Here is a 15,809-nt window from a genome sequence, read left to right as displayed (position 1 = left end):
GTTACGATCCCATAGCGACAATATCGAAAGGAACCAAGATCTTTAGGTTACAAACATGCATTTCAAGTTTCATCAAAATCGAATTAAAATTGTGACCCATACAGGGTCCACAACCTTGATATAACCTATATTTACACTATTCGTGTACAAACGTCGGTCATTTTGTCAGGCAATTTTGGTCCGATTTTCCCCAAATTCGAACTCAACCTTCCTTAGGGTGTAACGGTGATATAATAATACGGTTTTTTAAATCGGATAAAAATTATGACCTATATAAGGTCCACAAGCTAAAAACGCGATTTTTCGTATAATCAGGGGCCATAATTCAGGAAGTTACAATCCGATATGCGACAATATCGAAAGGAACCAAGATCTTTAGGTTATAAAGATGCATTTCAAGTTTCATCAAAATCGAATTAAAATTGTGACCCATACAGGGTCCACAACCTTGATTTACCATATTTTTACGCTATTCGCGTACAAACGGCGGCCATTTTGTCCGGCAATTTTGTTCCGATTTTCACGGAATTCGAACTCAACCTTCCTTAGGGTGTAACGGTGATATAATAATACAGTTTTTTAAATCAGATAAAAATTATGACCTCTATAGGGTCCACAAGCTAAAAACGCGATTTTTCGTAAAATCAGGGGCCATAATTCAGGAAGTTAATGTCCGATGTGCACGAATATTGAAAGGAACTGAGATCTTTGGGTTATAAACTTACATGTTAAGTTTCAACAAAATCGGATAAAAATTGTGACCTCTATAGGGTCCACAAGCTAAAAACTTGATTTTTCGTACAAACAGGGGCCATAATTCATGAAGTTTCGATCCGATACATGCCAATATCGAAAGCAGCCGAGATCTTTTGGGGATAAACCTATATTTCAAGTTTCGTCAAAATCGGACAAGAATTGTGACCTGTAGAGAGTCCACAAACAAATTGTGGATGGACGGACGTCCGGACGGACAGGGGCAACGACAATATACCTCCACATGAAAATGTGGGCGTATAAAATCCGAATAACTCTAATTGGGCAAAAACACCCTACGTAAAACCTTACGTCCAAATCAATATACTACATGAAGTAGTATGTGCTTGGCTTAAACAATATTTAACTTCAAAGAATAAATGTTGTTTTGGTTTAGTCCCCACCTCAACCTCATGCAGGCTTTAGGGTTGGTAATAACTTTTGCTATATCCCGACCACAAACTCACCTTTAAAATTAGTTGCTGCTCATATAGATAGAAAAGTTGTTTTTAGTTGCCGTTGATTTAGTATGGGCTTATTTCAGTTTTTGTCAAATCTGTGGCCATATACAGGTATAGCTGTCTTCAGATAAAAACAAGATTTGGTGCTCAAATAGTTGAATGTATTATCAAATCAATGTATGTCCTTAATCTTGACTTACCATCAATTGACAATACATCACCAAATTGGTCATGTCTTTACCTTAAAAACTTCAAATAACCCAAAGTACCTTATTTATCTATTTTATTGATAGCATTTGTCAATGGCTCGTTTTGTGTTTACACTGAATTAAAACTAGTCTGTGGTTCTTATACTTTAATTATTATAAACAAAACAACACACTACTAGAAACCACACTATACAAGATCATTCAAGACTAGGAGTCACCTTCTTCCATACATAATAGTTACCACAAATAAATTATTAGTTAAAATGTAACCCTTCATTCATTCAATCATACATACACATCAATATAACAAAACAAACCGGTGGAATAATTTATACTATAACATCTCCCCAACCTCCTAGTGAATACTTCACATGACATTACATGCACAGTGTTAGGATTTATATCCATGATATTGTATTTCATTATACTTCTCTTGACAGAGTTGCTCATTTTTTTACAACAAATTTATGTGTTACTAACATGATTAACAATAACTCTGACACTGAGAGAACAAATGATTTCAAACCTAATTTTAATAGTAAAGTAGGCTGTTTTGATTTATAATTCCTATTAGTATGTACATACTGGTATTTATATCACTATATAGATTTAACACACCCTAATTGTTATTTTAATATCACTGGAGGTATGAAACATAGTAATTTGATTAAAATACAGATCTATATTTAGTTTCGTTTTTTTATACTTTCGATGGCCTACACTACATGAAGATATGACCAGTTGTACTCGAAGGCTGTGTCAGGGGTCATACGAGCGGCTTTTGACCCCATGACATCAGACATTAATTAATCAATCAGCGTTGACGTTTTTCGTGGTTTACCCACAGTTCTATGATGGCACGCCAAGATGTTGCTGTAACAGACTGTTTCATTGGCTTATGCCTCACTTCAACCAAAACGCCTGTTATATAATAACTCTTCCAGATCCTAGTGTAGTAAAACGAAATTTTGAACTATAAAAAAAAAAACGAAACGAAATAAGATCTGTGTTTTAATCAGATTGGAAATATAGGATACACCGGACATTACCTTGATGTCCACTATCACTAATTATATCTTTACACAGTATATTCTGAAATACACATTATTGTATATAGTTTTGATCATAAAGAGACAGGTTTTACATACATAGACAAAACCTGTTCCCCAAATATTGTTTAAAAAAAACTTGTAAGATGTAATTTAACTAAATTCTTGATCTATACATTTAGCTATAGTATTTAGTTGAATGTTGCTGGTTCCTTCATATATAGTACCTGAAAATATACAATTCATTTTATTACTGAGATATTTTCACAGATATCAAATAATAGAGAATACAAGAACTAAACTAAAGTGTTAATTCTACAAGAAAAATGTAGTGTGAGCTATTAATAGATATATACTTTCTTCTTTTTTTTCTATATGGCATGCCCACTTTTGTTGATTTTTGGGTCTAAAATTGATGAAAGGTGCTAGAATTTTGATTTTTTGCTGAATGCATATAAATTCGAGGCAGAAGGACCACAAGATTAACAGGTCTCTATTTGAGACATTCCTTGTGAAAAAATATGATTCCACCTTAAAAGAAATTGTGCAAGTCAACCATCTTCTAGATTTTGATCAAATAATTGTAATATGTTGAGCGCTTTGAACTTAGCAGAATGTTTAGCAAAACAGTTATAGACCCACATATGCAATCAAAATCAGTAGCCTTATATTAAACACTACCATCCTACAACAATAGAGCAAGTGTTGTAGGACTGTAGTGTTTAATATGAGGCTACAGTTTGATATCTCACTATGTTATTTTGTTAATATATAGCAGGCCAAGATATGAAATGCTATATTACCATTGAAGTCCTTGTAGGAAATAATTAGTAACCTTATTGCAAACATTACAGTGATAGAGTAATCTCCCTTGACCAGTGAAAGACTTATGGGGTGCTTGATTGTCAGTCTGGAACGTTCCAAACGAGTGACGCAGAATTCAGTCCTGTCACAGTTCTGTCAGTCCCGACAACGGTGGTGGTGTGAGTAGAATCGTGACATAATTAAACCTAATGAATATGTTTCAGCTGTCATGGTTGGTTGAGATTTTTTTTTCAGGCTGTCCGCGCATGCGTTCTAGTGCTAAATCCCATTTTCACTCGATTTTCACTATTTTGGGGTACAAAACTCCTCATTCATACATTCATTACAAATAAACTAGACTATCATAATGCCTTCTTTTTTGACCTTCCAAATTCAAAAAATCCAAAATGCTGCCGAAAGAGTTTTAACAAGTACAAAAAAATCTTCATTGGCTCCCAGTTCCAACAGTGAATCGAGTTTAAAATATTACTGTTGACTTTCAAGGTGTTACATGATCAATCATCAAAATATATCAAAGATCTGATCACTTCATACAAATCCATCAGAACTTTTAGATTCACAGATAAACAATTTCTGCATCAACCATCAGTGAATCTTGAAATCGCAAAAAGATCTTTCTCATTCTCTGCCCTTCTCTTATTGAATTCATTGCCAAAAAACATTGACATTTAAATGCATTTAAATCTCAGCGATTTCAATACTTCAATAGAGAAAACTTGAAAAGCACGATAGAAACTTCTGTTTTACTATAATCATGCTATATAATTAGAAGTTTATTATAATTATTATTATTATGAAAGAATAGCACATAAAGTTAGCAATATCTGGGATGATGTAATGTAAATCAAACTTAGAGAAATGGGGGTTAACATCCACTCGACACAAACTATGTAATTTCGGAATAATATGGTTCATTAATTTGCTTGCTTGTAAGGGTTCCATTTTATTACCAATTTTTGTTTGCACATAGGAATCTTTAGGTTGAAATCGAAACATCACCACTTGACTCAATGACAGACCTTAAGATCTAAAGTGCATGTGTTAAATCATTCACCACCCAATCCCCCTGCTAGTTAAAAGTAAACATATCTTGTTTCAAACAGATACAATGTAGTTACATTTATTTACCTATTTTACAATCTCTGTAGTATTTCTCTATCGGATAATCTTTAATAAAACCAACTCCACCCATCCATTCAATACATTTAGAAGTCGTTAACGTAGCCACCTAAAATTTTCAGAAGTTTTATTTTTAAAACAAGCTAGCAAAATAATTATGTATTAAGATTTATTTAGTTAGAATAAATCAGTTACTATATATCAGGTCAACGATGGTTGCATCCCCCTCAAACTTGACAGGAATTTTTTTTGGGCAACAATCAGTTATTTTGGGGGCTGCAACTCAATATTCAGTCAAAAAACATCAATTGAAATCTTGTTACCCGTAACCCAAAGTGAACATATAATCAAATTAAAAACCAACATAATTATTATAAAATAAGCACACTTACCTCGGATGCATATAATTTAGACATTGCAGCTTCTTTAACAAATGGTAGACCTGCTTCTTTACGTCTGGCAGCATTATAAACCAGTAATTTAGCAGCTTCTATTTGCATTGCTACATTAGATATCTGATGCTGCATTCCCTGAATACATTAATCAAAAGACTGTTAAATTACTTGTTTAGTAACAGTAAGCCTAACTAAGAAACCAATATTTTTGTCGCTTATGCTTCAAGGAAATAGATCCATATTTCATACTATGTCATCTTATAAGAGATATTAGATGCAATAAACACATCTTCACCAAATTTTACCCATTATTAAATGTGGTCTTTAACAAGAATTTCTTTTTCAAGGTAGAATAGCTCAGATTTTGATGTGTAATGTATATGATAGAAAATATTAAATATTTATATTTTTTACCTGAAAATCAAATATTCTTTTACCAAACTGCTTTCTCTCTTTACAGTAAGGAATGGTATTTTCAAAACAACCTTCAGCTAGACCTAACATCTGTATAAAGAAACAAGACAAGTCAAACTTTAATTTTATTTTTTTTTACAGTGAATTTTAGTTGCTGCAACAAATTAAATTATCAAATAGTTTCTAACATACAAAAAAACGATCAAATTCTACATGCTTTAACAGCTTTAAAAAACTTTATGAATGTGAATACTTGAATGTCAATATATGAATATTTGTGCATAAAATATTACAAAAGTAAAAAGTAAACAAATTTCTAGACAAATGACTAGTTTGATTATTTTAGATGTAACCTGTTTATGATTTATATCTTCTAATCGACATGTTTACCTGAGCACCAATGCCTATTCTTCCCTCATTTAACATTTCTATAGCATATTTATAACCATGACCAAACTGTCCTAAAATATTACTCTCTGGTATCTGATGACAAAAAACACAAATTCTATTTAAAACAAAATAACTTGAATACAAATAAATAAGTTTTATACTATCCCTCAATTAAACTGGCAGTCAGGGTATAAAAGGAGACCAGATGACCAAGAGCATATTGGCGGATTGGGATGGCCTGTGGTCTATAGTGTCGCGCTTCAAACTCTATATGGCCGGTCACCTCTGGCTTGCTGTTGTGGTTTTGATCCCTGATGTGAATCTGGTGGTTTTACTGTGGGCACTCGAGTTTCCTCATACAGAAAAGACCCCAGTGAGTGTGCTAAGCATGATAAAATAAGACAACACTAAAAGAAGACGAAAAATAATAGCATATTTTCTGCCTCGTCACCCTAGGTGGTAGCTTAACAATGATAACATTAGATCCATGTTTTTTTGTTGTCAGTACACAGAACTTGTATAAGTCACTTGTTTATTACTGTTGCATGAGAACTGTCAGGACAGTACAAGACAGGGATTTAACATCACATCAATACAAGTCAGACTGAATGTAGTGTTAATCGAGTGATCAGGGATCCAACAAGCCTTGCCTTCACTTGTCAGGAGTGGCACAAGCAAGCTTTACAAGGAAAGTGTTTGGATAGGACAATAAACCAGGTCCACCATGATACAGAAGTCTGAAGCCTGCTATCCCAAAAAAATTCTCCACCTGGCGTTGCACATCACGGACATGAAAATTATCATAAATTTGTCTCATAAGGACCTAATTATTGTGTTGACAAGACATTCCATTTTAAGACTATGGTTGCTTACTTTAACATTTTCAAAAGTTACTGTAGCTGTCTGTGATGCTCTAATTCCCAATTTATCTTCTTTCCTACCAATACTGACACCTTCTGTATCACGGTCTACTATAAAACATGTAATACCTTTATAACCCTGAAAATAAAACAATATTAAACAAGACTGAGTATATCCTGTCTAAACATGATAACACTTCACTTCTTATAGTGTATAAAAACGACATCCGGACATTGAAAATTAAGAGTTAACCCTATGGCATGGCAATGACCATCAGTGGAGTCACAAGAAAAGGTTATTTTATATACATGAGTAGCATCAAGTGTTTAAGACGCAAGTAATATAGCTTGTTTGTGCTCAACATCAATACTAGCCTAGCTAGCACTTATATAGTATAAATTATGTTATTTCCCAAAACATATAGTTGGACTAAGACTAGTAAATATTTCCCCTTATATCATGATGGACAAATGTAGTGCCAGTTATAAATAGACAATTTTTCTCTTAATTTTTTTCTCCCCTCTTCCTGCATTTTTTGGTTGACTTTTTGGTCTAGAATTAGAGAAAAGGGATCAAATTTGCAATTTCATAGCAGTTTGGGGTAAGACTGATGATATAACAGCAGAGGGGTAGGGGGTGTAAAGTGTCTTTCTGCAGAGCAATCATTGTGTCGGATGTGAGATTTTGACCCAAGTCAACATCAAATCCCCATAGCAAAAAATCTAAATGATCCACCCCCTACAAAATTATGATGAGAAGATTGCCAAATGTGATCCCCAAATGCATTGTGTCTATAAAGATTGGAACCAACAGAATGTTGAGCAAAAAGCTACATCCTGTGATGTTACAGCCATTCAAAATTGAAGCCAATGGGCAAATAATTGCTAGTCTGAGACCTGATGGTAGAGATGTATTTATCTCCCTTTAAGGTCATGCTCTTGTGTCCAGATCAATTTCTGTTTCAGGTGGAAAGCTACCCGAAAATAGCTTTCTTTAAATCTTAAAGCTATTGAATTGAAAATGGTACAAGCTGTTAGGAAATGTAATAAACAAGGGAAAACTAACACTGAAAAAAAAAAATTGTTGCCTTGGGTAACAGATTTTTTTGGGAAAAAGTATGAAAACCATTGGTACACCACATCTCGGTAACTAATTAAGATATCTTCACCAAAATTGCAGGATATATAAACAAATATCTACCTCAGAATCAGAAAGAAAGCTATTTGAATTATCATTAATATTTCAAAAGTTATCAAAATATTTCTCCAAAGACAAAATTTTGTGCTGAGGCAAATGTTTTAAACACCATTTTCCAAGAAACTATAACAATTATAGAGAAAAACTCTCTGTCTAGTTTCTGGGTTGTCATTTAAGAATAAGCAGTCCAAAAATGAGACATTTATCTTTATTAGTGCCAGCGATATGGAGTACCTACGTTTATCATACCTTTCCCCCCCAAAAAAGTGTGTTACCCTGGCAACAACATTTTTTTCTTTTTTTTAATGATAGTTTTCCCTAGTTTATTACATTTCCTAACTAGTTCCATTTGCAATTCAATAGCTTTTAAAATTTAAAAAAACATTGTTCGGGTAGCCTCGCCTGTTCAGACTTAAGCCTGTCTAAAATGGACGCGAGTTACCCAGGAGTAGGTAAAGTGTAGGGTGATGCTGTGGTAATGCCAGTGAAGTAGTATAACACCAACGCAACATGTATATCAGATAACGCAATCATAGTGCCACTCTGCTGTCACCCCTGCTTCACTGCAAGTACTTGAGATTATGGTTGATTATACATCAACTAACAAATATTGATCATAAATAATTGAGAATTGTCAAACCACACTAGATTATTAGTCATAAGATCAAGTCAACCATCAGCCTAACATGATATATACTTACATCAGTAGGTTTAGCATTTGCCATTACCAGAAAGACTTTAGCCATGGTAGCATTGGTTATCCAACATTTAGATCCATTGAGAATATAATGATCACCTTGTTTTACTGCTGCTGTTTTTAAAGCAAATGCATCGGAACCAGATTCAGATTCTGAGAGACAAAAACTTCCAACCTACAAAACGTTACAATTCTGAAATTATAAAATCTTTAAAAATTGCTGTATCTGATTCTGGAATAGAATTGAACACATCATCCATACAATACTTTGGTTATTTTTAGACATACACGAAGCAACTTTCATTTCAATTGTCACACATGCAATACAAGAGGTAGAAGTTTATCTGGAGAGTCGTGTTCACTGCTTATTTTTCTTTGAGTTCTTATATGCTGGCAATGTGTACACAGGTGTTGGAACGACATGACTAAATATGTCTAGGAAGCAACTGAACGTCTACAGCTAGATATCAAGAGTATCCATGCAATGAGTACTACTCCCTGAACAGAATCCACATACCTTAATTAATAAAGTCGCTGATTGACATTTTCAATTTTTCGGGCGATATCTAATGTCACAGCTTAATCCACACTAAAAAAAGACTTGTGTCAAGTTTAACACTGATAATAAAGACAAAATCAAAATATCAGTCGTAGATAATCCCTGGCATGGATTCAATTTGATTAAAATGAGGCCCATCAAAATCAAATAAACAACATAACCATAGATTGGAAGCTGATGGCAAGAATCTGCTGTATACCGATAATGAAAACTGTGTGGGATGTATTTTACTTACCATATCCATACATAAACGTGGTAAATATTTTGCTTTTTGTTCTTTTGTCCCATAATGTCTAAATAAAGATGTGATTAATGTATTCTGTACATCACAAATAACACTTATAGCTGGATCAACCTTGGCTAGTTCTTCTATTACTAATGTCATATTAAAAAATGTTGATTCACTTCCACCATATTCAGATTCTACTTCCACTCCCATTAACTATATCATACAAGGCAAAAAAAATAATATATTTTTTTATAAAAGCAAGCTTTAATAGTTTCTAAAGATTATAGTTAGCTAGCTAAGACAGAAAATTTATCATTCTTAATAAGATTCTTAAAGGACAATATTGGTGTCAGTCATTATAAAATATGTGATAGAACTGGTTAAATACATCCCAAAAATAACTTTAAAACAGAGATCATTGCTACGGGAGATGTGTAACAAGCACGTGAAGAAATGGGAAGTGACGACAAACATGACAAACACGAGTTATCCTACTTATATAACTGATTGAAGCAACGAGCGATAACAGACACATGATCGAATTTCATTTCACTGATAATTCAGTTGAAGATGAAAAGCTATTATATGAGATGGTGAGAGGATATCTGACAATTCAAAAAAAGAATTGGCTGTCATTAGATAAAAGTTAACGAACAAATTAGAAAAAGTCTGTGCATTACCATGTTTTTATTAAGAACAGAATGAATAAAAACTGGGGAATGCACAGGATTTTTCTATTTTTCTCATTTTCCCTTATCTAGTGACAGCCAATTCTATTTTTGAATTGTGAGATACCCTCTCAAAGTCCCATATAATAACTTTTCAACTTCAACGGAATTATCAGTGAAATGAAATTCGATCGTTTGTCTGTTATCGCTCTTTTCATCAGTCAGATACATAGAAGGATAACTCGTGTTTGTCATGTTTGGCGTCACTTCCCGTTTCTTCACGTGCTTGTTAGACATCTCCCGTGTTACTGATCTCTGAGTTAAAATTATATTTGGAATGTATTTAACCAGTTCTATCACATATGTAATTATGACTGACACCAATATTGTCCTTTAATTTAATGATTTGTTTAGTAGACAAAAGGTTTTAAGATTAGGGGCTTGTACTGTAAACAATTATCACAATGCATCTTTTGGGAAATTTGATTTAAAAGAGTCTGTAGAGTAGGATAATACACGTAATTCATAAATATGTATGATTGCTTACCCCGTTTTGAAATAAAGCATCCATTACAGAAGGATTAACATCACTTTTTTCATCCATCTCTCTAACAAATGGTTTAATTTTTTCATTGGCCATTCTTGAAACTGGAATTAAAAATAACAGGTATACCATATCAAATATATTATGGCTGGTAATTACAAAATATACCTGAGGAAACAACATTGTGTAGCTGGTTTCATTCTAAACAGAAGATTAAAGATAAAGATTCTGACATACTGATTTTTGTGGCTATGATTTAACAATTACTGATTTGGCAGGTTAATTGTTTAAAGCAACTAATTTCATTGTTGAAAAGTAGGACCAATTCTACACACAATTTCCCAAATGTCTCTTTTTTAAACTTCAGTAAACATACAGTCTGTGTGCGTTGCACCAAAACATTTTACTTTTGAAACCACTAGTGCTATAGACCGGAAATTCCCTTTGTGGACAAATTTTTAAAATCAATTTTACCTTAAAGTCAGTAATTACTTGACTTTTTACTAATCAGATACGATGTTTAAAAATAAAGTATTATTCAAATCTTAAATATAAGGCCTCTCTACACTTGCCACTCAGCCATCAGTTTACTAAACAATTTTACCTGTTTCTCTCATCATTTTTTCTTCATCACTGAGTAAATCCAGTGGTGCTGATCTATATAGAACACCCTCATCACGATTTACCAAATTATCAGCCGTGGTTGTATAATGACACGTCTGGTGGTTGACAAAATTCATACCATGAAGACATTTTGTGTTTTGTCTTATAAACTGGAAATAAAATGATATATACGCTTCAAAAAAAGTAGGGGATATTGAAATGCAAATACCTATGCAGGATGTGATATGATAAATAGTCATGGACACTTGACATGCTTTGAGAGTATGTTCACAGATGAAGAACTTATCGCCCCAACAGAACCACTGAGCTGCACATGCGACACGCAATAGCACCATACACGTGGGAGGGGTTTATTGTCAAATTTGACACTTCAAAGAAGGGTTGATGAAAACTGCCGCGTGCTGGTTTATCTATCCATGTTAGCATTCCTATTGGTTCTTGCATAAGATTTATTGTTTAGCGTGTCTTTGCTTTAGTGTTACGTTTAATTTGATCGGGAGACATGTTCGTCAACGTCAACCGACAACACTGCAAGAATTGGCCGTGGCACTTCAAGGGGAGTGGGTCAGATTGTCGCAAATCGTGATTGGACGGTTGATTAGGAGCATGCCACGACGAATTGCTGAATGTCTGAGGATTGGTGGAGCAATTACTCATTATTAAGACAAAAATCAAAAACGTCCATTTTCACTTTTGACGGTGTATCTCTTTGCGAGTGAAATGGGGCTGTCAGACAAGTCACCCATATGAACTGTTTATGTTCATGTGTAGGCAATTTGCCTGTTATTAACATACACTGGTTACCTCTAATAAAAACAGCAGTGCATTTCCGCAGTTTTGTATTGTTTCTGAATATCCCCTACTTTTTTTGAAGAGTATATATAAGAATCAGAAGAAAGAAGACCCTAAAGAATATTTGATAATTTTACTTGGTAATTTATACACTTCCTGAAATGAACGAAAATCAACTATTTTTTATTTCATAATACACATAAACCTGACCAGATGACTAGCTGAATAATTCCGATTAGTTCCTAAATCAATAGTTTACTAACCTTTTGATGTTATCTTACCCTTTTTATTGTGGCTTTTATTACATTTTAACATCTGGCAACCTACTGCCTTTTACGTCACGTCATTCAGTCAGCAGATGGCTGTCTTTTGAGACGGTTTATATTTTTCTTAGTTGCTTCTTTGTATTCAGTATTGTTTTGATTTTCATCTGTTTTTGTGGTAAATGGAATATACGCCCTAACTTTATAGTCAATATACCTCAATTCTATTCAATACTTAAAATGTTTCTCAATACATAGAACATTTAGTTTTAGACTACCTTTTTTTTTTTATTACATTTCACCGATATGGTTACCGGTACTTGAATAGGTAATTTTTACTTCAATATGTTTACATTCATATTTCATGTGACATATAGTAGATCATGACTCATGCTGGTTTTCTCTGGGTTATATTCCTGTTTGTTTGTTTTCAATTTTGAGTGAAGTCTATATCACTACAGGCGACTGTACAGCGCAGTGTACGCTTATGGCTATCCCCCGGATCCATTCACTTAATTTGATATGTTTGTTTGTTTGTGATTTCTGCCTATTGTGTCTTGTCCGTAGATTTGTTTTGTGTAAATTATGTGTGGTGCAGTCTCCCCGGCACTTACTATTAAGTTTTGTGCTTGTTTGCTTTGATCTTCCATTTATTTCCCTTTTTTTTCAGAATTATTAAAAAAAAGTGAAGTTTAGGGTTGAGCAAAAGTGAGCTTTTTGATGCAACATGGGCATGCCCGTTGTATACTTAATCCACGAACCTCGTCTTGAATCCGGGTGCTAGGAACTTTGCTATGATATAACGAAAGTTCATAAAATTTGGCATGTTCATACAGTATGCGTCTGTTGATTTGGGGAAGTAAAGATCTTCGAGCCATCAAAGCTAATTTAGAAGTTATTGTGTGCGCAGTGAGCCTACCATTACCCGATTCCCCAATACTTTTAGTTTGTTTACGGTAATATATCACGAAAATGCAACAAAGCTGGTTTGGTTGTTTTTTGATACAGCGTGGGCGTACACTTTGTTTATTGAACCTCACCTCGAATTTAAGTGCTAGAAACTTTGCGATGATATAACCTTATGCATCTGTCGATTTGGTGAAATAAAGATCTTCGAGCCACCAAAGCTAATTTAGAAGTTATTGTGTGCAGTGAGTCTACCCTAACCTGATTCCCCCCTATTTTTAGTATGTTTACGGCAATACATGTGTATCTCGAAAATGCAACATAAGAAGGCTTCTGGAATTTTGCAGTCAAGTAGTTTATTCATCCCTTGATTCTGTAAAATAAAAACATTTTGCCACCAAAGTTGGTTTGAATACTTTTTTGATGCAAAATGGAGCCTTTCTGCATGCTCTGTAAGCTTATTAGGCTAGTGAGTAGTGTGAGATATTTTAGTATGTTAACGGTACCGAATAGTTTGTTTTGTTCGATTATATTAATATGTCTTAAAATGTTATTCTCTAATATAAAGGTGATAAATATATAATATAGGTTAGGTTTTTTTTTTTACTGGCACTAGGAATATGTTTGGTTGCTAACTTCATTTCGAATCTGGGTGCTGGATCAATGAGATTCCGCTCGGTAGAGAATATAAATTTGTTTTGGGTAATTCAAGGTGTCTTGGTTTGTTTTGGGTAAATCTGGTCATGGTCATAGAGTTATAACTCTTTTATGCCTATGGCTGTGGTACGGTACGATTTATCGGTGGTCTTGATACGACTCCGAGTGGTCAGGGCATGCATTTGATGAACCCGGAAACCGGTGTTATTTCGATGAAAGCTGTAACTAGCCTTATAGGTAATATGATGACGATATGGAAAAATTTACTACCTACATCATCAATCATCAAAGCTTATTCATTTCTGTTTAATGTTCAGTTTCTTTTTCATATTTTTTATGCTGTAAGTACTTTTGTATAGAATTTAACAAAATTTTTGATTGGTTGATTTATTATTTTGATTGACAGCTGCGATCGGTCAATTTAGGAGGAAGATATCGTGAAGATCAGTAACTGTGGCGAGACCCGACTGCAGTGGTTTACTAGTTTGATAGCCTTCAGAACGGGACATTCATGTGGATATAAACCTGAAAATCTGTCCTGGCAACCAAAATCATGGGGTGGGGGGAGACCAGAGACCTATTCGCCCCCCCCCCCTCCTATTCTAAGGGGGGGGGGGGGGTATAGGCAAACGCCACAACAGGTTGATGCAGTACGTTTTAGTGTACAAACCTTGAAAATATGACAGCTTCTGGAGGCAGCCATTTTAGTCGAGATTAAAAGGTCTTTTCTCACCTCACGGTAGTCTATGTTATCGGATACAGAAAAGGATCGAATAGAAGTTGTTGGGTGGTGTTGGGGGGCGGGGGGGGGGGGGGGGTCGTCTTGAGAATGTTGCGGTTACGAGAAAATTTTAACGTTTGTAAATATCTTGATTTTGACAAAGCGAAGTTCTTTTACTTAGTACGGAACACCATTGGCATTAGGGCCAATCAAATCAAAAATTTTCCCGAGGCCTACTACCCCGCGTGATCTCGACCACCCTACAGTTTAATAGTTATTCCAGGGACCGCACACAGATTTTTGTCATGAATTTATTTTTATGATTTTTATGATTTTTTTATTTTTTATCAAATTTTATGATATTTTTACAAGGCAGTCTTTTACAATGTATTTATCACATTTCATGACTTTTTATATTTTTATCATTGTCAAATATTATGACTTTGACACTGACAGTAAAAAACTTATCTTTGGACCAAGAAGTAGTGATCTTCAGTGTTATGCGGATAAGAACGTCCCACCAGTAGCACAGGTGATATTAATGGTCGCCTAGTCATCATCTCCTATGTTCATATTATACCCACAGAAAGCCACGGGTTCGCTCCCGATGTTGGTTGCGAAAGTTCATCGGAGTTTTCCGGCGTGGTTTCCCCTTGTCAGTGGTGCAGGACGCAGGGTCTGACAAGGACAGCTGTCTAGTCGTTCGGATGGTACGAAAATCCGACGTCCCGTGTACACATTGGCGTGAACGTCAGAGATCATTTGGCAGTTGGAATTCAACATAAGAGTAGGCCTTAGCGCCGCTGTCAGAGCAACATTTCCCTCATAGCTCTCTGTATGGCGTATGCCCGTCTGCGGTTGGAGCAGAACAGTAGGACGTTATACCCAAATTTCATTTAATTTCATTTCATATACATATACCATCATACCATTAACTGAACACTGTCAAATAGAAAATGAAAGAGAGCAGCAAGCTGGGGGTCATAAAATGGCCTGGATGATTTTCTTATTCAAAACCGGATTTATTAGTATAGAAATTTATTATTAGGAGTAGCAATTTATGTTTAATTTTATATTTTGAATTTTTTTTCGTGTCATTTCATGTAAATAGGGAAATTTTATATTTTTTATGATATTTTCCATTTTATGATAATTTTATGAGAAATCACGAAATTTTCTGAAAATATAAATGTATTTATATTGTACTGTCCCTGTTATTCTTTCGTGTGCAACATTAGGCTATACACACAGAGCATATCATTTTGTACTGGAAGTTAGAATGATATTTGGGGTGGGGGTAATTACTGATAGGAACATGCCAATTACTGATTTACTTCGTTTGAAGGCAGTAACAGACATTCTTGAATGAGTTGTAGTAAATGAGGGGTAGCTAGCTACTTGAAATTTGTCTTACAATATTATTTCTATATGGCATTAATTTCTTCAAACCAATTTGAAATTCCTTGTTACTGGGCA

At 34.4% G+C, this 15,809-nt stretch overlaps 1 protein-coding gene across 1 annotated transcript; it reads right to left on the bottom strand.

Moving 5' to 3' along the window:
- Nucleotides 1-1,480: 1,480 nt before the first annotated feature.
- LOC126814668 (short/branched chain specific acyl-CoA dehydrogenase, mitochondrial) lies at nt 1,481-14,337 on the bottom strand. The gene is made up of 11 exons (XM_050539975.1): nt 14,283-14,337; nt 10,975-11,143; nt 10,374-10,474; nt 9,165-9,371; nt 8,375-8,545; nt 6,489-6,614; nt 5,616-5,708; nt 5,226-5,315; nt 4,809-4,946; nt 4,426-4,525; nt 1,481-2,699 (listed from the first exon to the last, which is right to left on the bottom strand). Exons 1-11 carry the CDS (start codon nt 14,313-14,315, stop codon nt 2,626-2,628), a joined length of 1,302 nt encoding a protein of 433 aa, XP_050395932.1. The 5' UTR covers nt 14,316-14,337; the 3' UTR covers nt 1,481-2,625.
- Between the last annotated feature and the right edge of the window lie 1,472 nt (nt 14,338-15,809).

The sequence above is a fragment of the Patella vulgata genome, chromosome 3 (genome assembly GCF_932274485.2).
Source record: "Patella vulgata chromosome 3, xgPatVulg1.2, whole genome shotgun sequence".
Lineage (NCBI taxonomy): Eukaryota > Metazoa > Mollusca > Gastropoda > Patellidae > Patella > Patella vulgata.
Note: the sequence above shows the minus strand (reverse complement) of the source record. Positions and strands in the feature narration are given on the sequence as shown.